General features: G+C 42.2%; 1 protein-coding gene across 3 annotated transcripts in view; it reads right to left on the bottom strand.

Moving 5' to 3' along the window:
• The window catches only part of UNC5D (unc-5 netrin receptor D), a 146,290-nt gene that overhangs the window by 21,903 nt on the left and 101,521 nt on the right, over positions 1 to 22,866 (bottom strand). Inside the window, exons 5-11 of one of the 3 annotated variants that reach the window (XM_063358563.1) lie at positions 22,616 to 22,796; positions 21,645 to 21,812; positions 20,298 to 20,462; positions 14,747 to 14,779; positions 9,885 to 10,070; positions 7,499 to 7,876; positions 4,972 to 5,056 (exon numbers count right to left, since the gene is read on the bottom strand). In XM_063358563.1, the coding sequence (XP_063214633.1) occupies positions 4,972 to 5,056; positions 7,499 to 7,876; positions 9,885 to 10,070; positions 14,747 to 14,779; positions 20,298 to 20,462; positions 21,645 to 21,812; positions 22,616 to 22,796 (1,196 nt within the window). The remainder of the gene's footprint in view (positions 1 to 4,971; positions 5,057 to 7,498; positions 7,877 to 9,884; positions 10,071 to 14,746; positions 14,780 to 20,297; positions 20,463 to 21,644; positions 21,813 to 22,615; positions 22,797 to 22,866) is intronic. The other 2 variants (XM_063358565.1, XM_063358564.1) reach the window with 2 other exon arrangements.

The raw sequence follows: 22,866 nt of genomic DNA, 5'->3' as shown, positions 1-22,866 counted from the left end.
TTCACTTTAATTGCAAGTTTTAGAACAAATTTTCGTTAAAATATAAGTACCTCACTCATCTGTTACAGAAAAGGGTAAGCAAGCCCATTACTGTGCTAATTTCCATGTATAAGCAGTAGCTGGGGATGAAACAAAACTATTAAGCCACATCTACTCAAATCCTTGGCTGGTCAGTTTAGGATTTTGGTCTTTAAAACACATTTCAATTTGCTTAAACCAAATAAAACACTAAAATTACTCCACACAAGTAAGCCTTGCTTTATGCACCAGCTGGTAGTATTACCATCTAATTCTGCCTTCAAAGACTGTCATCAACAATATTTTCACAGTAGTGAAGATAAAACAAATTATGGTTTAAAAACACAGTCTCATAAATTTTTCCAGATTGTGTGTAATCTCCCTGGTTTGAAAGCACATTTCTGTTCTGCGGAACGAACAGGCTAGGTAACGTAGAGCAGACATCAGGGACAGGACTTCTTTGCTTAAATTCAGAACTCTGCAAAGCAGATCTGTGCACGTGGCTCCAGCACAGCCCAAGGAGTCCCATCAGCACGAGTGAAGTCTAGGGATTCATCTAATCTGAATGTAATCACCGATGTTTGGTTAAATTAACAGCTTGCTAAATTATAAAGATGGAAGTATCTGACAAGAACCTTCTTTTTTATTCAAACCTAAATTTAACCCTGTTCCACATAAATTAGTTTTCCTTACCTCTCACAATAAACACCTGCGCAGAGCCAGCGACAAAGGGGCTGAGACTCACCATTTAGGGCTTAAAGCTAGCAAAACATCTGGCCTGTTAGGGGCTGCGGGGGGGCAGCTGGTCTTTATTTACACTGTAATCCTTCATCTGGGTTTTATGACTCCAATTTTTGGCTTCTAAATTACTGGACATGTAGTTCACTCTTAAAATTAAAGCAAATGGTGTTTCCAAGATAAAAATAAGAGGAAGAACCAAAACCGAGATATAAATGAGATGATCTAACAATAAAACAAAGATATAAATTAGGGGAGAATCCCTGCTTCAAGAGGCTATGCTTCCACTGCCGCTTTGCACTAGCAGCACAGCAACACCCAAACCACCCCGCACTCAGCCCGGCGCTTCACGGCTGTACCGTTAAATTCCAGGTTACCCCAACTGATGTGGATGATACATTTAAGTGACTGTAGTGCTCATGCAGGCACGCTTACGAGTAGCCCTGCACTTAAATCCGTCAGATTCCAATCCTGCAAATGGACTTTGCACATCCATCTAACATCACCTGGGGGTGGCATTCGCAGTATAACTGTAATAGTAGGTGCTCTGAAAATGCAGTTAAAAACACCATTCTTGCTAAAGACTTGAAAAAGTTCCAACACCATCAGTGACAGCCGTTACTAAAGACTACATGTGCAAGTATTTGTGAGATGAAAACTGGAGTGAAAGAGACAGACATAACATGCTAACAAAAAGGCCAATTCTGCTTTTTCTTTTTCAAGTGTCATAATAATAGATGCGCCCTAAGCCTCGGTGCTTCTAAGTGTTTGTCCGATTGTTAGACTAAAAGCCCCTCCAAGCACGAACAGAGGCTGTACTACGGCCGCCCCGTTCCTCTTGGCGAGCGAGGCGTGACGGGGCGGGAAGGGGCTGTGCCGCGTGTCCCCGCAGGGCACTGGACTTGCCGCCTTCCCAGGCACATGAGACGGTGAGTTTTGTTGAACCAATAGCAAACAGTTCAAGCAAAAAACTACTTGCTTCTGCTTATGCCTGTGAATAACAAGTAATTTTTCACAGCTCCTTCATTGCTAGGAATACACCGGTTTTGCACAAAATACCATCACTGAACACCAACCACTGCTACCCTTTACAAACAGTTATTTCATTTCCTTAAAAATAAAACCTTCCAGCGGTTACCCCAAAACACCTCCCTTTTCAGCTACTTTAAGAAATGATCCAGTTACTTACAAATACAAAGAAAAATGTCTCAGAATTATTAGAAACTCTCCAGCCAACTTTTATCCATACTTATTTTTCAGGAAGTTATTCAGTTCATCTGATTCCTCTCTGCTCTGCCTCGGCAAAGGCTGGTGCGTTCTACTGCCTTATCTCTGGTTTGATGCAGCTGCAGGACGGGGGTAACAAAAGCATATTTCCAGAGAGCGACGCAAACCTCAGTCATTTAACTTGGTTGGTGCGTTTCTATCCTATCGCTCTCCCAACACACACGTCCTTTGCCAAGTGACTGCTGCTGACAAACGCCTAAACACCGGGAAGGGTGGGGAGGAGGCGGTGGAATTTTGCTAAAGTTGCCTCCAGTACAAAGCTTGCCAATTCAGCTTCAATAATGGGAGCAAAATCTAGGTTATTTTGTTTTCAGCACAACGCCCTTAGGAGACGCAAATCCAGAGTTTTAGTTATGCTATTGCTGATGATTTCCATCAGAAATAGCTCAGATTTTGCAAGCATCAACAGTGGAACAAAACACAAATATACAAGATCCAAAAAGAAATAACGTCAATATTGGTAGGAGAGTCCCAGTAGGAGCCTGGCAAAGTTGATGCAATAGACGACTGGGAGACTGTGGTTGTCGTCTACCAAGTGCCTCCCACCCACCACATTAAAAAAATAATAATAATTAAAAAAAAATTATAAAGCCCCAGTCACTGAAAGGGTGTAGGCTCTGGTCAGAGCCACTGGCAGATTCCCAGGGTCCCGCTGTATAATTGCCGACCGCGTGCAGCGCAGGGATGTGTGTGAGTGACCAACAACAAACTAGGCTGAAAGGAGCTATTTAATTGCTTTTAGAGAATCGTTCCCCTTGTAGAACGTATTGGACAAACATATGGGTATTCTGGGAATTATTTAATGCCAAATGAACTGAAATCAGTTAATTAGATGAACTCTTACACTTGTTGCAAGTAGCAAAAGTCTTCTGTCTAATAACTAACATGGTATTAAGACTCTCATGCAGTTCTGAGCCATTTATTAGCCAAGGTGGGAATGGGAAACATTACCAAATGCGAATATTTAATATTCCATTGTTGCAAGGGAAAACAAATCAGTAACCAGGTCTGTCCCCTCAAATTCATCAAAATCAAAAGTCTGTAAGTTTTCTTCCTCGAGCTACTTCGTTTTTAATGGTGATGCATCTTTGACTTGTGAAGTAAAGAAAATCTATCCTTTTTCTCAAATCCACTCTTTTACCCTCCTGCCACACCCAGGCCTCGTGCCTGTCCAGCTGAACAATCACCTGCATTTCAGGGGTGTCTGCACGACAGCCCATGTGCCTGCAGAGCCGTTCTGCAGCGGGGTTTGGTACCTCTGTCACCTTCCTTACGCAGGGACAAAGCAGGTACTAACCCCGAACTGCTGGTGCTTCTCCCCCCGGCAGGAGGAGAAGGCTCCCGGCACCTCGGCGCAATCTGCAGCGCTAGAAACACCTGCCTTCTTCTGCCCAGTTCAGATGGGTGAAAGATATATCAATCTTGCCTCAACATACAGTAATTTGATGGGAAAATACAGTATTTTGATGGAAAAAAATAAATGAATGTTTGTGTTTGTCTCACTTTATAGAATTTCGCTTTAAATGAAGAAGGAAAAATCTCCCGGTGATAATCTTTGGTTTGGTTTGCTACCTCTGCTTCTGCCCACAAAAAAGGCAAACAGTAGGCAAAATTTGCTGCTTGATTTTAATTAACCTATTTTAATTCATTTCTGCAGAACCCTTGCAGATAAAACAGCTGGGTGGGTTGTTTTTTTTCTTCCTTCCTTTTACATATCTTAATCTTTCATTGGAAATGATCAAAAACCTACGGCAGCAGATGGGGATGGAATGTGAAAGTTTTCACAAAGGAGTTCAGATATCAGAGGAGGAAAAAAAGATAGATTTCATTTTAAGTTTTGAAAAATATTTCTAGGCTTTAAAATTTATAGGCAGTTCTATATCTTTCAGTTCTTAAAGGAAAATTCCGCCAACCATTTGGCTATAAGTTTCTGTAAGTAAATATGTACTGTATAAGCAGTTATTTTCTTCTTTCCATGTCTCCTCAGATACACCCACCCATTTTCAGCGCTTTTAGCTGAGTGTATATTTAGGGTGAGGGAGAGAAGAGAAATAACTGATGTAAAGAACTACAAGCAGCTCTCCCGTCTCCAGTTGTACAAACCTGCCCTTGATGACTACTTCTAAAAACTGCCGCTCTCACAAGCACTCACAGCAAGGCTTCATCAGTGACCCACTCTTCGCCCGGGACCAGTGTCTTCTGAAATTAGCCCTACATTCATCAATTAAAGTATACACTACAGATGATTCACTTAGCTCTGCTGGAATGTCAATTATGAAAGGATAGTTTGAGAAAGCTAAGGAAGTTATTAAAGAAATTTTTTTTGGCAAAAATACTGATTGGAGTGCCAAAATAAAACAAAATAATAAACCAAAATAATTTAAGAAATGATCCTAAGCATGCACTTATTTGCATCATCTGGGCTACCAAACATCTGTCATGAAGTAACAACAATTCAGTACCTACATCCCACAGGGTCATTCAAACTCATGACCTGGACAGTGAATTTTAGCCTGTTGCCTGCATATTAGGAGAGTCTGTGGACTCAAAGGTTCTGTAACAAGTAATTAATGAAAGCATCTGTGCTGGTAGTAGACTTGCGTGACCTAAGTCTGTAAAGCACAAAAGATAAAATCATTGACTCAGAAGTCAGACATCAGCACACACTGGTCTCCATGAGGCATCCCATCCTTTAACAGCGTTTGCAGTAACTCCATGTGATTTCACAGAAGCATCGCACTGAGGTCGCTTTTACTGTCATTTCTACAGATACAGCACCCGGCACACCCGCGTGGTCACACCAGCAACAGGGAAGATGGAGTGACTCTTCCACATTCTGTTCCCTTAGACAGTGTTGACAAGAAATCCATTAAATGAGACAGTCCCACAGATTCTGGGGGTGTGTGTGGTTTTTTATGTCCTTCTTACCTGGACTCCTTTTGAGTGATGGCAAGATAGATTTCCCACGAGCTCTCCTCAGGAATAGCTCCGTGTGGTATCAACAAACTGACTCCTACAAAAGAGCAAAGGCAGAACTTACCTTTGGGAAAGGCACTGGATGTAAAGAACAAAGAAATTGGCCTCTGATTTACAAGACCTAGAAAGGACATCTACTAGAGCAGAAGAATGCTTCTCTGATAGGGGTTCTGACTGCAACATTATCAGATGAAAGGAAAATACATCATTAATATGGTCCACATGATTATTAATATTTAACTGTCTTACTGGATCTGGAATCTGTAGACTCACGTGCCTAAACATTTCTTGCTCCAACAGAGCTCCTAGATAGTTGGCTTCCCATTGTTGTGTGTCACTCAGTGACCCTGGATTCATAGTCCAGATGTGACTGAAGGCTTCTCTTCGTCCTTGGGCACAGACAGACTCTTTGTCTACTGCACCACTTACACAAAAGGGAATAATTATGGAATTTTCTTTAAGGCTGTTTCTTTAAGGCTTCCAGCAAGAGTGGTTTGTAATCCCAGTCATTTTGATGGTCTTGTTACCCTGACGTGCAGCAATAGAACAATCTCTTTAGAGTTCCCTATTTAATTGTTCTTTTCCTTTTTTTTAATAATAAATATAGTCAAAAGCACGTGTGTGGCTGTGGTAACTTTTAAGTTGGCCTTTGCCAGTTTCTGGAAGGTGGTTCAGGCACGCCAGTTACGAAAGGTTTTAATCAGTTGTTGACTCTTTCACTGTTATTTGCCAAAATGCCTCTTAGTGGTACAAATCTTGTCATCTAGACACGATCACGGTTTAAACTTTCTTTGTCCCTTTCTAACTTTGAAATCCAATCTGGTAATTCTAGGATCACAAGGAGTCTCATCATGGAGAGACCCCCTAACCAAACTAACCTGAATTTGCATGGAAATCACCATACCTTTTTGTTCATACACATAACAACTACTGAATCCAAGTGATACAATTTTCCTTTTACTCCACTAGTATAAATTAGAAGTTAGGAGGGATGCTTTGCACCGGGTACCAATGACATTAAACTGCTAAATTTTACTTTGTGTATGTCACACAATGCAGAACCTCAGCTGAGCAGCGACACGACCGCACCAGAATTTATGACGGGCTGGCAAATTTGATCTTACATAAATAGGCAGAAGGAAGTACCTAAATTGCAGGCAGACCAAATATGTATTTAAATAATCTAATTGATGGGACCATCATTCTATAAAGAAGCTAAATAGTATGAGGGACTTCTCCATTTATGACTTAACTGACTCGGTGCCTCTGCCTTTGAATATTCATTCCCGAACATAAAAACAATCTGTGAAGAAATTAATACATTCCGTACACTAAATATTATATTCCTGAATTTTATACTGTTATCAATCTTCATTAAATACAGACCACATTTTTTATGGTAACCTTTAAAGTTCCCATTTTATGAAAGATGAAGGATAAAGCTCTACAGCATGCAGTTCAACTAGATACTAAGAGATAAGCGTGGACACACCAGTCAAACGAAATCAAAGTTGAATTTAAAGGAGACTGATTAAAGATCAGCAAAGTTCAAAAGGTATCAGCTTTGCTAGCAATGGTGGTATCTGGCTATTTCTCCTACATTTGCCATTTGGAAAAAGAAAGTATCCAGCATAAGGAAATTTATTCAGCATAATATGAACATAGTGATGTAGCGCAACATCCTGCAGGAATACGATTTTAACATCCTTTATTTGATTCTAATTGGGTGCCGTATGTTTTCAGCTAATTCAACAAGCACTGTCGTAAGTCTAAAATACATCTCACAAAACACCGAAGTCACAAAAACTTTGTAAACAATGCAAATTGAGCACCTCTGCTGTGATGTTTCAATGTATGGCCCAATCTTGAAATGCCCGTTGACTTTGAAGTGCCCCACTATGGAAATCTGTCAAGCTATTAAGCTAAAATAAAGAAAACCAGAAAGCCAGGAGTAAATGCTAATGAAAGCCGCACTAGAGTTCTCATTGAGAGGGGAAGCTATTCTCCAGAGGCGTCTCTTTGCTATATGCTGCAGACTTTAATAACATAATGAAGTCTGACAATGTTAACGCAGTCAGATGTCGATGCGTGTAGATTCTGCTTTGAATATGACCCCATTATATAAGATGCTGATCCAGTATCGACTGCCTTCTGGGGAGCCCTTCCTTTGGATCAGGATCCAAGTAAGCAACAGCTTTGATTAATATGACTTTCATGCTGAAGACATCAAGAGAGGCAGTAATTTATAACAGTTCACATAGGCATAATGCCTCTTCACTACTCATCTCAAGCTTTGTTCTGATCAGTCATCTCCTGTGTGGGCAACATGCTCTACTTCCCAAAATTTGCATTAAGGGAGCCCCTACTTTTTCTTCTCTTTCCCTTTTTTTTTTTAATTTAGTCATAGAACACTACATCAGGCAAAATAAGTTTAATCTAAAATTATTTTATATGCTTTTAATAGAAAGGATCTACCCACCTGTGTTTGGAACTACTAAACGGCCACCCAGGTGTCCAAAAATGGCAGTTGTCTTCAGCTCACTTCGCGTTGAAATAGAAGACAGGTTCTGAATATACGTAGCCTTATTTCTAGCCTGCATTGTACCAAACGCTCTACTGTTCCCATGAGGAAAAGTTCCTGAATGTCCCTTTCCGTGATACTCAGCCCTCTCTGTCACCCCTAGGGACACCATGAATGAACTCTGAACCTTGACTTTGATGTCTGACAGGGGGTTGAAGAGGGAAGACTCCGTCATTAGCTCCTTGTCCATGGGGTCCTGCAGGCAGATGGGGCCGCTGTACGTTCTGCTCACCGTCAAGTCGGGCTGCAGGGAGGAGTTCAAGAGCAGCGAGTTCCCTGGCAGAACGAAGCAGAGCAGGGAGTTAGTCACGGTATTAAGATGGTAAGTCAGAAATCTCTTTCTGACCACCCCACCGTTTCCTTTTTGACTCGCTCTTCCTTCCTGAGCCTCTCAGAGCTCAAAATCACATAAGGTAATGTTGAAAAACAGATGAAATGATGCAATAGATCTAAGAGGTACTTCATCACTGTGTTTTCTGCACTTCAGGCAACTCCAGAGTGCATGAATCCAAGGAGGAACTTAGTTTTTGTTCTGGATTCAGGTTTGTGTGTATGCCTTTTGTTTTTTTTTTTTTTAATTTAAAACCCACTGGGTGAAGACACATCCTCCTGCAGACCTCTTCTGTGAGCTTACACAAAACAACGGCTTCATGCCTGAGGGAAACTGGATTGAAAAGAAAGTGGGACAAGAGTAATACAGGGAAAAATACCACAGTTAGTCGTTTATGAGCATTTTAGCTCAGAAAAGACTGAAAAAAAGTGAAGGAATGGATAGATTTAGGGCCTGAATCCTTTAGCTGGTTTGGTCTTTTATTGCTTGTTTTTGTGTTTGGGTTTTTTGTTTTGTTTGGGTTTTAGTAAACAGAATTTTTCGCGAAGTAACTAATTTTCTGGGAATTATCTGTATTGCATCCTTGGAAGTTTGGTCACTAGAAGGGACTGCAAGTTGGGTTGCTAACGTTATAAATACATTTTGCCAAAGAATGAAATCTGGATCCCACTAATCCACTGTCCATATGACAGTATTGTGTTCGCTTTTCTCAGCAAACTGAACAGAGAACTGGCCTTTTTTTTAGCTGAATTGTTTAGTTTACAAATGCTTGTATTTTAAAAACCCACAGAGAGAGAGCCCAAAGGAACTGGAACTGAGCTAACAGCATCCTGGCATAAGAGAAACTGGCGTGCTCAGATATTTTCAGAGTGTCCGGAACTAATGTTTTTGAAATGTTAAGTCAAACAAACAATTCCCCAGACTGAAAACAAGACTTTTACGGCAAACTGAACAACAAAGGAAGAAGTTGCTACTCGAGGCAGTCATTGGGAATTACAGGACGCCAATTAAAGGCTTGGAATTTTACATGAATGTGCAAAACATCCTTCAAACATCCTTGTCTACCAAGCCCTTTTTCCAATTTCTTGCAATTTATGCTTGGTGAGGAATGTCTCCCAGAAAATAAAGTAACTGTAAAAACAACAACACACAAAATCCCCACCAAACTCTGCAACATATTTCACTTTTCCGAAGAGAGAAGAGACATGGGGATACTTTCACACCCCACCAACACACCCACCCACCCGCAGGAAGGCAGGTCTCTGTTCGAATGGCAGTACAGAATTGAAAAAACGTACTATTTTAAGGTAATCACTGTTTTTATTCCCTCCTAGTTTTTTGTCCAAAGGAAATATTCCAGAAAACATCTGAGTGCTGCTTTTAGTAAAAGTAAATACTTCTTTCATATTTTATTTTATTTTGACTTTATGAAGTTTTTGGTGTTTTTGTTTTTTTTGTTTTAAATCAGTACCTGTTTACACACACTTACTTCCCACAGACCTCAGCATGGGGATGTTTGCATGCTAACAGCAGCCTATAAAAATACGTAAAGTTGGGTTTCTCAAATTAACAGTAAAAAACTAATCACTTCTATTGGAGTAAGGAAAACAGAAGTGTAAATGAATAGGGAGGAACTACAGCCATGCTTTCTGGGTTTGTTTTGATTTATTTGTTTTGGTTGGTTTGGGGATTTTGTAAGTCACAAATGTCAGAGTAGAAGCCAGTGACAGTATTTCTAAAGAGTACAGTCAAGAAAGATGCTGTATTTGTCCAAGTTGGGATGACAAATCAGTAGCAGAGACAGTAAGAGATGGTTCTAACCCCGGGTCCCTGCGCTCTACAAATCAGCTCATTACGCTGGAATGCCCTCCCACAGCCAGGCACTGAATATCAGCTTAGCATCTCTTTGCAGTAGGAGCTCTGGAGAGGAGAAAATGAAATCACAACACTAACCTTGTCTGACTGTTTTAAAATTAAATGTCTGGAAGCCTCCTGTCAGTGCAGATGAATCAATCACATCCACGCCGTACTCACTCTGACTCCGCCTGTACAGGGTAACGCCGACCACCAGCACAGCTACAGCAATGACTGCTGCTCCCAGGCCCGAGTACAAGGCAATGTCACTGGCGGTCTCAATATCTGACGGGAGAAAAAGCAGGTACCAAGTCAGCAACACTCAGGAAAACATTCCGACTGGCGCTGGCTGGCCGTGAGCACAGGGCATTACAGGACGGCACAGACACGTGGCCAGGGAGGTAAAGCTTGAGACATAAATGTGGAGCAGATCACAGCAGGAGAGTGGAGCACAAAGGAACACTGAAAAGCAAGCGTTTGAAAGCATGAGCAAATTCCCTGATGCATCACTCCATACAGGTGAGCTTACACTGATGTGGGGATTGCATCCTGGTCTTTAGAGGTGTTTTTAAAATGGGAGAGTTGGACTCGCAGCAGTCAGAAGCAGAGCGCTTACCACTGAACAGCTTGGCTCCTTGCCGAGGTGTGCCATCGATTCCCACTCCAGCCCGGTGGAGATCACTAGGGTATGGTGGTACAACCCTTACTGCGAGAGCGCGGAAGAACTGCAGCCAGGGAGGGCCGCTTTAGGGACCGGCATGGGTCTCATCCATTGCCAGCTTCCAGGGACACGTAAGGTTTAGGTTTGAATTCTGGAGCTAATCCAGGAGGTCGTGAACCCTCTGAAAAAATCTCACTGAAGATTTCGCCTTTCCCCCTCTATTTTCTGTGTGAGCTTTAGTAGAGGAAGGAACAGTCCATCCTCTGGCAGCTCAGGGAGGGGCTGAGGAGATCCCACCCACCTTCTCAGACTCCTGCAAGCACCTTCCGTCTTTAAAAACAGCTTGGAAACCAAACCTTCCCCGTGATCACACCCGAGCATTCAGCTTACAACCAAGTTTTCTAAGACTTCAAACTTTTACAGCAGAGAAAAAGAATTCATTGCTTTGAAAGAATGAATCCAAATGAAACCTGCAACATGATGTAATTGAATTAGCCAGTCCCACTATTCCAGATCTTCTGGGATTTGGGACCACGTACCATGAAATTAAATTACTTGGTAAGTACACATAGCGTGTCCTTAGTACCTTAATGCCGAACTCCAGTTTAGAGGAAAGCGATAATCGTGTATTCACCCTACACATCATCCGTTATCCTGCTATCTGGTGCTTCTGCTATGGAGTGACAAGCACTTAGTACAGAAAGTGCATTTATTTCTAACAAATGACAGTGACAAAAAATAACTAGGAAATCCAGAATACTCAGTATCAGTAAATAAACTGCAATGTACAGAAATAGGGTAGGAAGTTAAATTCAGCATTTAATAAATAGCCAATTACTGAAATCACTTAATTAGCATTTGGGAGGAGGCTTCTGTTGTGCATATGTTTTTCTGCATAAAGTCAGATGACTTTATTTTAGCTGAATTTTTAGAACACGAAACTTCAGACCATTGAGATGAAAGAAATGAGTACCCATGGGCAGCGTCAGAAAAGCTCATTTTCCTGGCTCACCAGTTTCTTACGTAAAGGAAACGTCTGAGAACAAAAGTCCCGGCAGCTGAACTCCCTGGTTAGGTGCAGCCGCTGCCGAACGCGGAGCTGGGTCCCGCCGGCTCCCCGACATACAGGGAACGCCACGAGTCGCTGCGGCGAGGGAACCGAGTACGCGCACACGCTTGATTGGGCTGGAGCACTGGGGACATTGGCCGTGAATAAGGCAACGTAACTGATTTTTTTCTGTTGGACAGTCGAATCCAACCTAAAATAAACTGGCTCCAATTTCCTTAATAGAAAACATCCTTTCCATCCCTGTTCCCAAAGCATTCCCAGTCAAGCCCAAATACAACATTCGAACATTCCATTCAACTCAAAAGACATGTTTTGAAATCAGTTTTACTGGGACAGCTATTTAGCCCCGAAAACAATTCTGCAAAAATTCTGTTGAATTTTCAAATAACCTCATACAGAAAAAGGCTTCTGTTTTTAACACGCTTAGAACTTGCTGAGAAGGGAAAAAAAATAAATCACAAAGTTTCCATGCAAATATCAGCTTTCAGAAGAAATCCATCTTCTGTGGCATGTCACGACAAGTAATCACGACAGAATAACCTTCTAAGTAACTCGTATCCAGCTGCTTTGAGCATTACAAGTGCTCTAAGTTACTTGCGTTCATGGAAAACCCCAAAGTAACTAATACTGAGAGTTCAGAGGAAAAGGATAGCCTTTCCAGAATTTAGATTTTTAAATAGCTTTATCTTAAAAGAGTAAAACGAGTGACATGGTACTCCTTTGCATCGTTCCTATGGAACAAACTGCTTAAGAAAGGGGACTTTAATTTTTATGTAGGATGTTAGTATTTCTTTAGAAACAGGTTTTTTTAAAGTAATTTTAATATCTTCCCTTTTCTGTCTGTTCTTATAGATAACTCCTTTTATGGGAGACTAAAAATTAAAGAAAAAAGCATGGCACATTTGGGGGACAGGGTAATTTTCTGCTTCTATTTTTTTTTCCCCAGAAGGGAACTAAGTGAAAAACAACCAAAGTAAAAAAGAAAACATTTATAGTCAAGCAATTACTATTTAATGAACTGCATCCGCCCAGCCCAGAGCGGGTAGGGCCTCTGCTAAAGCACTGCGGGTTTTATCCCTTTCAGTCACAGGGTACATGTTTGTGGTAATTGTAGCCTATATTTCACTCCACCTCCTGACACTGTTACACAACATTTATTGAAAGCACATTTGATGGTAATGAAGTTTCTATTAACTATGATTAAGTTTCATAAAGCACCTGAAGATAATTTAAGATGTGCAGGAGCAGAAAATGAAACATTTGGTTTAGTACATTAGGAAACGTAATTGATTAAATTATCTCATTTACAATAAGTGCTTTCCAGGAGCTACGCGGGGCATACATTTCCCCCCGTCTCCCATTAGAGTTTGCTGGGGGATCTGAAAGGTTGTTCCAGCTTCCCATCCACCCCAGTTCCCGTCACTCGCCCTTTTGGGACCCCTCAGCAGCTCCAAGGCCTTTTCTTCATCGAGCCAGTCTTTGAGAAGAGGGGTCAAAAGTCAGAGAATCATGGAAGAGGTTGTTCAGTAGAACAGGCTGTTCCTCAATTATCTTCATAATTGACTTTGATTTTGCATCAATGGTGATTCATGCAGTCTTAAACTAAGTTCCTGTTTCGCGGAACAGCAACAAGCTGCATTACGTGTTTCTAACCTCAGAGTTGTAAAGAGACCCTTTAATTCTCCTGGGTATCTTATATGCCAAAATCAATTCCATTAAAGTTACTTTTTTAATAAATAAGAAAATAAAGCGATTTGACTGATACCCTTTCAAGATTCTCTAATTAAATGGGAACTGCACAGATAAATAAAAACCTATCAATTGCCTGAGCTGAGTTACGACACAGAGCGATTGTACGTGACCAACGAGGAGATGATTCCAGTGAGACAAAGACAAGACAGAAAGGCTTAAGCAGCCAAGGCAGCAACAGCACATCTCTGAGCTACCTACGTTTGATTTCGTGTATCCTTAGAAATACTTAAGAACTGGGAACGTACAGGGGAAATGCTCTCATATGAGCCTTCTCTGTGTTCGGGACAGTTTAAGGGTGCAGCTGGTGGCTCTCCTGCACCTGCAGAACTCGACCATCTTCAAAACTGAGAGCTTTAAAAGCCAAACCCCTTTCACTCACCGAGAGCTGTCGCCGTCTTGGACAATGGCTGTGCTTCTCTATAGTTTGTATTTTTATGGCATCGATTTTTGCTGCTATTTAGTTACGTTCCTTTGTAAATAGCTATGAAGTTGTCTGTGGATAACATGGATTTGAACTCGACCAGTTCCTTTAAAACTCTTGCTTTATCAGAGAGAGGGAACAGGAGTACTCTGGCATCTGAAACCAAACAGGCTGCACTCAAGTCAGCAAGAAATTTTGCTGCAGAATGTTGTGACAGCGCAGCCTACAGCATGCGAGCTAAGAGGAAACACAGTGCAGGTCAGCATTTCCAAACGTTTTCCTCATGATTTAGGGCCCAAGTTCCATAAAATTTCAAACAATCTGATCACCTTATGCCCCTATATCCTGGAGGAATACTTAAATACTTAAGACTTAAAACTTACTTACTTTATAATACATAATAGAACAATCTGTCTTCAAAGAAGATATAAACAATTGTATGTGTTAATACTCAGTACAGTCCTTCAAGCAAATTAAGCCAAAAACATGTTTCTAAACCTATTTGTCTATTTTTTTTGTAAATGAAATCTTTCCGTTAGTCAGTTCACTCCAAATGTGCTGCTCTAAACTAGAACTCCACTGAACTCAATGGCAGACTACGAAACAAAGAGCGCGGGGTGGAAGCCCCCGCAGCCGTGTCTCAGTGGTACCCACACGCTCTGACGGGGGCACACAGACACCCGCTGCCAGCTGGCACATGGCGGCCGCCGTGAGCTGGGCAAGATCAGACAGAGCCAGGAGGGGAACCGCGTTTGAACCAAGAAAGCCAAACTCCCGTATTAATTTCTTTTTCTCTAATCACAAGTCCTCAAGAGATCAATTTCAAGATAAGCGTTCCTGTAGAAAGAGCTCCCACTCAGACACAAATTACTGAAGAATGGTCACTTTTCTATTTTTAGTCTAAAACCCTATGATCACAAAGTTGCTATGAAGATGCTTTCAGTAGATGTGAAAGCCTTTCATATAACCTTCAGTTTTATTTAGCTCCTAAACAAATAAAACAGAATGGCAGAGAAGATGAGAAAAATCATATTTACAAGAGAAAAAAAATAACTTACTTTGGGATTTTATTTCATGAGGAGGTTTTTTATCTGAGAGAGAGAGAGAGAGAGAGAAAGAGAAAGTTGCACTTAATAAATTTACATGGAGCATATCTATTTCCTATATCGCTTCTGTCTAGCTCTATAAATGAAACATTTTCTCCTTGTTTGCTGACAATATGAATATTTTATGTTGTCCATATTTTTTCCCTTCATCTTTTCTTTTTTCTAAATCTCTTTCAGGATGTTTCTTTGCGGTAATTTCTCACTTGGTTAACTCAAGTATTTGTTAGCTTTATTGGATGCTTTTATTTACAATATTATACATCTCAGCAATAAGGAAGTTCAATACTTCGAAGCAGATCACTTGGCAAAGTTAAGAATTAATTATTTCTTTGTATGTTTGATATATGGAAAGGTTAGTGATGGGCACTTTAAAAAGTAATTTATAAAAGATAAAGATGTACAATATACTTGCATGTGTGTATCTAAATATGCACCAATAATGACATCTATATGTGTTTATAAAGAACATACAGAACCAATGTGCTACCACACATACGCAAATATGTTATAAAATGGGTTTTATACAGTGGTGCATCTCTCTTAAAAATGAGGCTTTCTGTCTCCCTCATAATAAGCGTTTGAGCTCTCCTTTATAACCTAATACCTGAAAAAGTCATCTCTAGCAAACGGGAGACTGGGGCTTGTGCCGGCTCCATCGGAGGCTGCGGGAGCGCGGGCTCCATCAGAGGGTGTGGGAGCGCGGGCTCCATCGGAGGCTGCGGGAGCGCGGGCTCCATCGGAGGCTGCGGGAGCACGGGCTCTGCGGGTGCTCAGGGCGGAAAAGCCACACACGGAGGTGGGGGCGGGGGGGCAGCCCGAGCGCAGGGCTCCAGGGGGAACACAATGCGTCTGCCATTCCCAAGACCCTGCTGAGGAATTCCTGCTGTGGGGGGGGTGCCGGGGCTGTCTCAGGGCTGCCCTCGGAACACTCCACACACACGGTCTCCAGGTCAGTTCTGCCACCCCTGAGTCCCCTGGGCACTCTGCCTAACTAAAATTATTTCTGATTTATGATGCATAAAAACGTGTTTGTAGTTCATCTGCTTATGGCCTACTTGTTTGTTCCTTTTTTGGGCACTGGTAAAAGAAATCAATAGTTTTTGAAGTTATAAAAACTAACTAAAGCAAATAGATAAAAGTAAAAGAAACAACTCTACAGAACCTTTCTTTTATTAAGCAAAGAAAAAGCTTTCACCTCTGCAAGACAGAGAGAAATCCACCATGGAAAAGTACACTGAGAGAATTCTGGTAGGGAATAAACAATGAAAGAACAAATATGCAAGAAACTAGTACGTTATTTAGGCCTATCCTGAGTCAAAGTTACCTTTTGCATTCAGATTGAGTCAATCTCTGCTTTTCTCCCAGCTTGCAGGCCTGGCAATCTTTCATATATATCAAAACCAAAAATAATTCCACCTTTCTTCTGCATATAAGTTTGTATCTATTCAATTGTTACAAGTGGTAGAAGAAATTCCCTGAAAGAAAAGCACTTTCAGTGCTCCTCAGTTAAGGACTGGACCCATCCAGAAAATCAAAAACCTCAGTGAGAAAAAGGATGTTCCTGTGCATGAAAGGTGTCAGCTCTGTGTCATTCCCAACCTCTCCTCTCAGGGACCGAATAAAGAACCGGACAGTAGACCCTATTTTATCACCATTTAATTTCTTGACTCCAAATTTGAAAATTCATGCTAAGGATTAGTAATTTTTCTGTCAGTTCAGAATCAGGCCTACGCTTTCTGGCTATCTTACCTTCTCACCTTTACTTTTATTTAAGTTCTTATTTGTTAACCAAAGAAATGTTTCATTTCTATTTTTGCCTCGTAAAGGAACAAAGTTAAGAAGTTGTGCTTGATAAATAACCTCCAAGAGGTTACTTTTCTGTAGCACAGTACCGCATTTCCTTCACAACTCCCCATGGGATGAAAAGCTGAGCAGAAAAGGTACATATTAGAAGATGAACAGAGGAAAAAGATTTTTAAAAAATAGGGTAATTGCATCAATTCCTATTTGCTGAGAAAGCAATTACCGTCCTAAAAATAATTTGACACAAGTACGTACATCCAGCACGCCCCATAAAGGAGTCACCGGATGACTCTCCAAGATAAAGGAAACAAGAAACACTGGATACTTCAGCCTGTCCGATGCAGATGGAAGTTCGGCTTCAGAACCAACCCCCCCCAGCACTGCCCATCCCAGCAGGAGGAGCCCGGCTCATCCACAACACCAAGAGCAGGTCGGGCCAGAGCTGATCCGGGCTCTCCTCACCGACCAGTGACAGCCTTGAGATCAGGCGCCTTCACCCCCCTCTTGTTACTGCCCACCTTCCTCGGTGCCAGCGAGGGCTGTTATATACGAAGGGTGACGCTGGCAACGGGCCCAACGCCACATCACACTGCAGATCTTTTTCCCCACAAAATACCTGGAGATCAGTTACATTTAATTACCTGGCATTACATTTAATAACAGCCATATAATGGCTGCATTATATGCATCTCTCTAATCAGCGAGATGACTGACATGGGGGGTCTTTTTTTTTTTAAACTTTGTTTTCTGAGAAGGAAGGTGAATTGGCAACAGGCTCCTTACAGCCTGAAGTTTTTTTGCTTGCAACTCCTAGTGATGTTTCTTTGCAGGACCTTTCGGAATGCAATCTGCTTGCTTTTCCACAGCCAAAAGTACTACATTTGTATCTGCTGGAAAAAGCCGGCCCCTCCTCACACTCCCTCTGAGCCAAGTGAACACCCCACCTCCTTTCTCTTTCTGTTGAAGGAACTTGCCCACCAGCTTCTCCCTGGAGCTGCAGGCCATACAGATGGAGATCCTGAAAGCCTTAGAGTTCAGCACCAGTAACCTGTACTGGGGCTAACGGCTGCTCGTTAAGAGAAGGCGGTCACTTCCAAAGCAAATAAAGGCACCAAACACAGACTGAATGCACCGACGTGGACAAAGCTCACTCCTGAGATTTTACAAGATGGCTTTTATATTTCTTAATATGAAAACCAGTCATGTTCTAGGGAACAGACACATTGCTTTAAAAAAAATAATTAAAAAATAAAAATCAAAAGTTGCATGGGTAACGTGTGTGAACAGGACTCCAAACACCCAGTCCCTTTTCCTCTATGTGCAGGAACACGGATAAAGAGACTTCATTTGACCAGTATGTGAAACCTTCGTTCATACAAAAAGCTTCAGAAGGCTTTATGCTAGAATAGTTCCTGAAAACGTACTCCTGGAATTAGCAGTAAATATCAGAGGTAGTCCTTGAAAGGCACAGAAGCAACCTTTCCACATCTGTGACATCTGAGAAGGACTCGCACTGATATTAAAGTGATAACTCACCACTGTACAGAGCGCGACGGGGACATTCTAAAACCTGCCTGTAGACAGCGTCTGGACGAACTCCTCAGAGAGAGGGGCAAAGAAAGGAGAAATCACCAGCTGGAGAAGCCACCAACAAAAGCCCGTGTGATACAATCCCTGGTTGTTGATCCAAGAGTGCTCAGAGGCCCAATCTGTGCCTGAAGCCAACTGTGCTACAAGGCTCCTGGAGTTTCAGTGATTTCCCGCACGGAATAAAGCCACCGCTGTCAAGTAAAATGTGTATCGTGACTCTCAGTGCTTCACAACCACAGCTCTTCCCCAAGCCACGCGCTACCAAAGTAAGCGTAATACCGGATTTGTTCCTCTACCTCTAAAGCATAAGCGCAGCACAGGAGATGACAGACAGGACTGACACGTAATTCCACAATATGAAAGGACATTGTCTCAAGGTAGGACAGCCTTACCAGCCTGCCGTGTGGTTACGGCTTTCCTAGGAAGCAGTGACCCGAGTAGGGCCCCCTTTTATTAATTCTGGTGAGAACCACAGAAGGAGCCGACTAGATGGCACGTCAGCTGACGACTGTCACAAATGTGCGCAGACCTCAGCTGCATCTTTTCATGCCCCTTTCAATGCATCCTTCTGACAGTCTTCCAATGCACATGCTAATCTGCACGCATGAATGGATGCTGGATTTATCAAGCCATCTGCAGGGAAGGGCTTTTGTTTAATGTATAGGGAGGAGAAAGACCTCAGAAAACACGATGTGATCACCACGTTGGGCCTCAAGAGCTGAATGAACTGCAGGGCTCACAATTCTCACCGGTTATTGTTTAAAACATGGGGAAGGAAAAAAGTTTGAATTTCATTTATGTCCTCATAAACACCGAAGCTTGACTGCCTGATGCCTTGGAGCTGGAGAGCTATTCTGTAACCCTGGAAACTCTACGTAGTTAGAGACATACAGCGAGACTGCTGGGTATTCCCTCCCTCCAAAACCAAACCAAAACTTACTGAATGTCTCAGCTGAGGTACACGTATTTCTGAAGCCTGAATAAATAAATATACAGGATCCTATCCTGCCATTAAAAATTATTAAAATCTCAGGGAGTTCGTTTTGTTTAGAAAATTAGTTTCCTCATCTCACCAGATGTCCTTCCTTGAAGAAGGGGTTGGGCACAGTGGCTGTTCCTTTCTAGAACTGCCAGCCAGGACTAGGAGGGTACTCCTGGGGGAAGCCACAGGCACTTCCACTATCGTAAGCACATATGGGATGGTCAGGAGCACAAGGCTTAGGATTTGCAGCCACATTCTTTCTGGTGGAAGAAGAAAATGACTGCTAGGCATAATGTGAACACATATACGCAAAAGATGAAGAAGGAAGGGTAATGCAGTACCATGGAAAGAGGACTGTTTAAAAATAAAATTAATAGTAGACTTATTTCAGTTTGCATCTTTCAGCCCTAGCATTCCTGATTGCTCCCACGGCTGCCATTCATGGCTAGAAAGTAACGAGGTGACAGTATCGCAGGGAGCAGCATTCGGTGTAGGAATAAACTTTACAATTTCCTCTTTGTTTTGCGCCTGTGGAGCCGGCCCCAGGTGTTCGGCAGCTCTGCAGCTGCAGGGCTGAGTTTCTTGGCTCCTAGTTGTTTGTTGATAGTAGCAACTACCAAACACCAGATGCTTTCCAGACATTAATGAAGGGCAAATCCTTTCACAGGGAACTCACCGTAGAGTAGGTTTGCCCTTAGTTAACTCCTGTCTTAAAGGCAACAAACGGAGTAAACTTTGGCCTTAATCAGCTCTTGCACCACGAGCATTCATGCTGGTGCTTTGCCAGTTTACTTGCAAGAAAAGGAAGAAGGTGGCCAATGTGTGAAATATGTTCTAGCAGGTGGTCACAATTACATGGTGCAAAAAACCTTTATTTGGATTTTTAGAATCATCTGATAATTAATAGGTAAAGTATGTACTACACAAATCCACTGAGTCAGAAACCACTGTGGATTTCAAACTTCACATATGCAACTCCCTGAAAACAATCTATTTTTTCACAGTAATATTCCAGCCAGAAGAGTTCTCCTGACACGGGTGCGTGGCAGACACGCTGCCTTACCCGGATTACAGAACACATTTTAGGCCATGCCTCCAAAATGCAGTTCAGTGGCAACTGTTACTCACCTTGAATGCAAAGTCCTTCGGTGCAGTTCTCTGACTCTTGACTCAAGCCCTCGCAGTACTTCCCTCCGTTTCTTGGAGGTGGTGCAATACATTCCCGAACTCTCAAATGCTCGCATTCTGGACTGCACACAGACCACTCACTCCACACCTCCCAGTTTCCATCCACTGAATGGGGAGGAAGGAAAAACAAGCATCATCACTGTACATCAGACTGGTGTAGTTAAGAGGTCCTACCAAGAACACTTGTGTCATGTCTCTCCTCAGGTCACAGCAAGTAAACAAAGTATAATTTTCTGGAGAAATAAATGCAGCTTTATCAGATGTGACGTTAAAATCCCACAGTAAAATATATAAATAATAAAACTGAGCGTGCAATATGGAAGCTTTTAAAATAGCAACATTCTGCAAATAGAGTCAATTAAGACTGCAGGAGGAAACGTTTCCATTGCCACCTAGCCATTAGCTTCTGATGTTTCAATACAAATTCTACCTTAAAACAGGCTGATGTAGAGGCGCCACGCCTTTTCCTACCAGGGAAACGATGCTGACGTTTACAAAAAGAGCATCGCTGGCCTTTTAGACTTCTGGCCGATGCCCTGAGCACGACAACGGATCGATGCGTTGCTTTGCTGGCTGATTCACAGCTGCCTCTGCCCTGTCCCAAGTGAGACGGGATTCCACAGTTCCCTTTCTTTTTCATGCATAAATCAGACTGAAGAACAGTCAGATGAACACAGAGACATATACAAATAATATTAAATTATTTAAATCCCAGTTCAGGACATGTTGTACCTAAAAACTCACAAAAGCTAGAATTGACATTTGCCAGAATGCAGACGAGTTACGCTGTGACCCCAGGCACACACAGTCTCTTAAAAAATCCCACTAACTTTCCTTAGCTGTGTATGTGAAATGCCAGTTCCAAAATCAGGTACGGGAGGTTTCGGATGAACAAATGAGGAGATGTACAGTGTCTAGAGAAGTAACACCATGCTCCGTGTAGAGCATAAGCTCCATTTCAAAAGCTTCATATACTTCAAAAAAGCTTTAATATACTTCAACGCAAACTTTTTCAAGCTAAATACTTTTGTTTTGTTATTGAGTATTTAGTTAGCTTCAGCGTAAGTTAAAGCACTGACAGACCTGGCAGATCAAGGCCACTGCTGCTTGTGACTACGGCTGAGACCCTGAGCTGCAGTCTGAACAAGGATGCAAGGATTTCCAATTTCCTTGTTGACCTCAGTGGGCTCTTCAAAGCACAACTGTCTACCTGGCATTTCAGACTGAAAGAGCTTTCCTGTTGAGTGTGACATTTGAAGTTACTCCTTAGTAGACTGCATATCTCACCAGGGCAAAGAGAAGTGCAGGTAATTTTCTGCACTGACATTCCTTCACAAAAGGCACCTCCGTTGAGGGGAGCAGGGTTGGTACAGGTCCGTGACCGCTTCTGCCAGCCCCGGCCACACCGCGCATTGCAGTTTGACCACTCAGTCCATGACGACCAGCCTCCGTTAACTGCAAAACACAAACACGCTTGAGGTTGCGCTAGGTGTGCCAGGAGACATCAAGCAAATCTGATCAGATCATCTCATTCAAAGGCAGAATTTCGTTTTTACATTCTACAAGTAAATTCCAAGCTGAAGCAGAAGCACAAACAACTACATAAAGGCCATGGTGTCAAAGAACACAAATGTTTGTTTTGGAAGAGTAATATGCTAAGTGCAACGACTGATAGAGTCTGGGAGGGAGGTAAAAGCAGGCACCTCAATTCTCATAAAATCTGCTTTGCTTAAATCATAAACCAGATCTCTTTATTTTAGAAATAATTTTAGAAATTTAGCTGTCTCCACCAATAAAATGTCACATGCAGTAGAATAAACATGGAGAGCACCAGAAGATGGTAATGAAGCAGTGGTTCTGCCCTTCTGCGCTGTTAGGTGTAACACCTAGATTCACTAGCTGGTGCCTGGGCACTGCAGTGCCGCAGATCCAATTAAGGCAGCCCTTTATGTACCTCCCTAGGCACGTGCTTCAGGGTTTCCTGATACAGGAAGGCTTATTTATGTCGTTTAGCTTATAATTGGATCTTCTTAATATCTGGAGCCAGGACTGTTATTATTGACATAACTCCTGGGAATTCATCACAAACAAAAACCTTGTAATTCCAACCACTCTCAAAGCAGGCGCACTCTCAGCCCTGAGCAACAGAACGGAAACTCATCCTAACAGGAACCGGGTTGCCGTTTGATTTAGAACCAGTTGTATGTTAAATACAGAAAGTACTCCAGTTTTTCCATAATTATCACGTTTTCACTAACCATACACCACAACTGTCGCAGACATGCTCCTTCTCTTGGCAACGATGTTGGCGGCCATGCAGGTGTAGTTCCCCGAGTCAGAGAGACGTGCCTGGCGGATGATGAGGTTGTGGTCTGCTCTGGTGTCGATGTTCTCATCCAGGTTGGAATCTATGGGCTCCTCATTCTTTAGCCACTCCACCTGAAGAGGGATGGAGCAGAGAAGAACATGAAGCAGGAAAAGAAACATGGAAGCAGAAAATCTGCAAAAT

Source organism: Chroicocephalus ridibundus, chromosome 23, assembly GCF_963924245.1.
Source record: "Chroicocephalus ridibundus chromosome 23, bChrRid1.1, whole genome shotgun sequence".
Lineage (NCBI taxonomy): Eukaryota > Metazoa > Chordata > Aves > Charadriiformes > Laridae > Chroicocephalus > Chroicocephalus ridibundus.
Note: the sequence above shows the minus strand (reverse complement) of the source record. Positions and strands in the feature narration are given on the sequence as shown.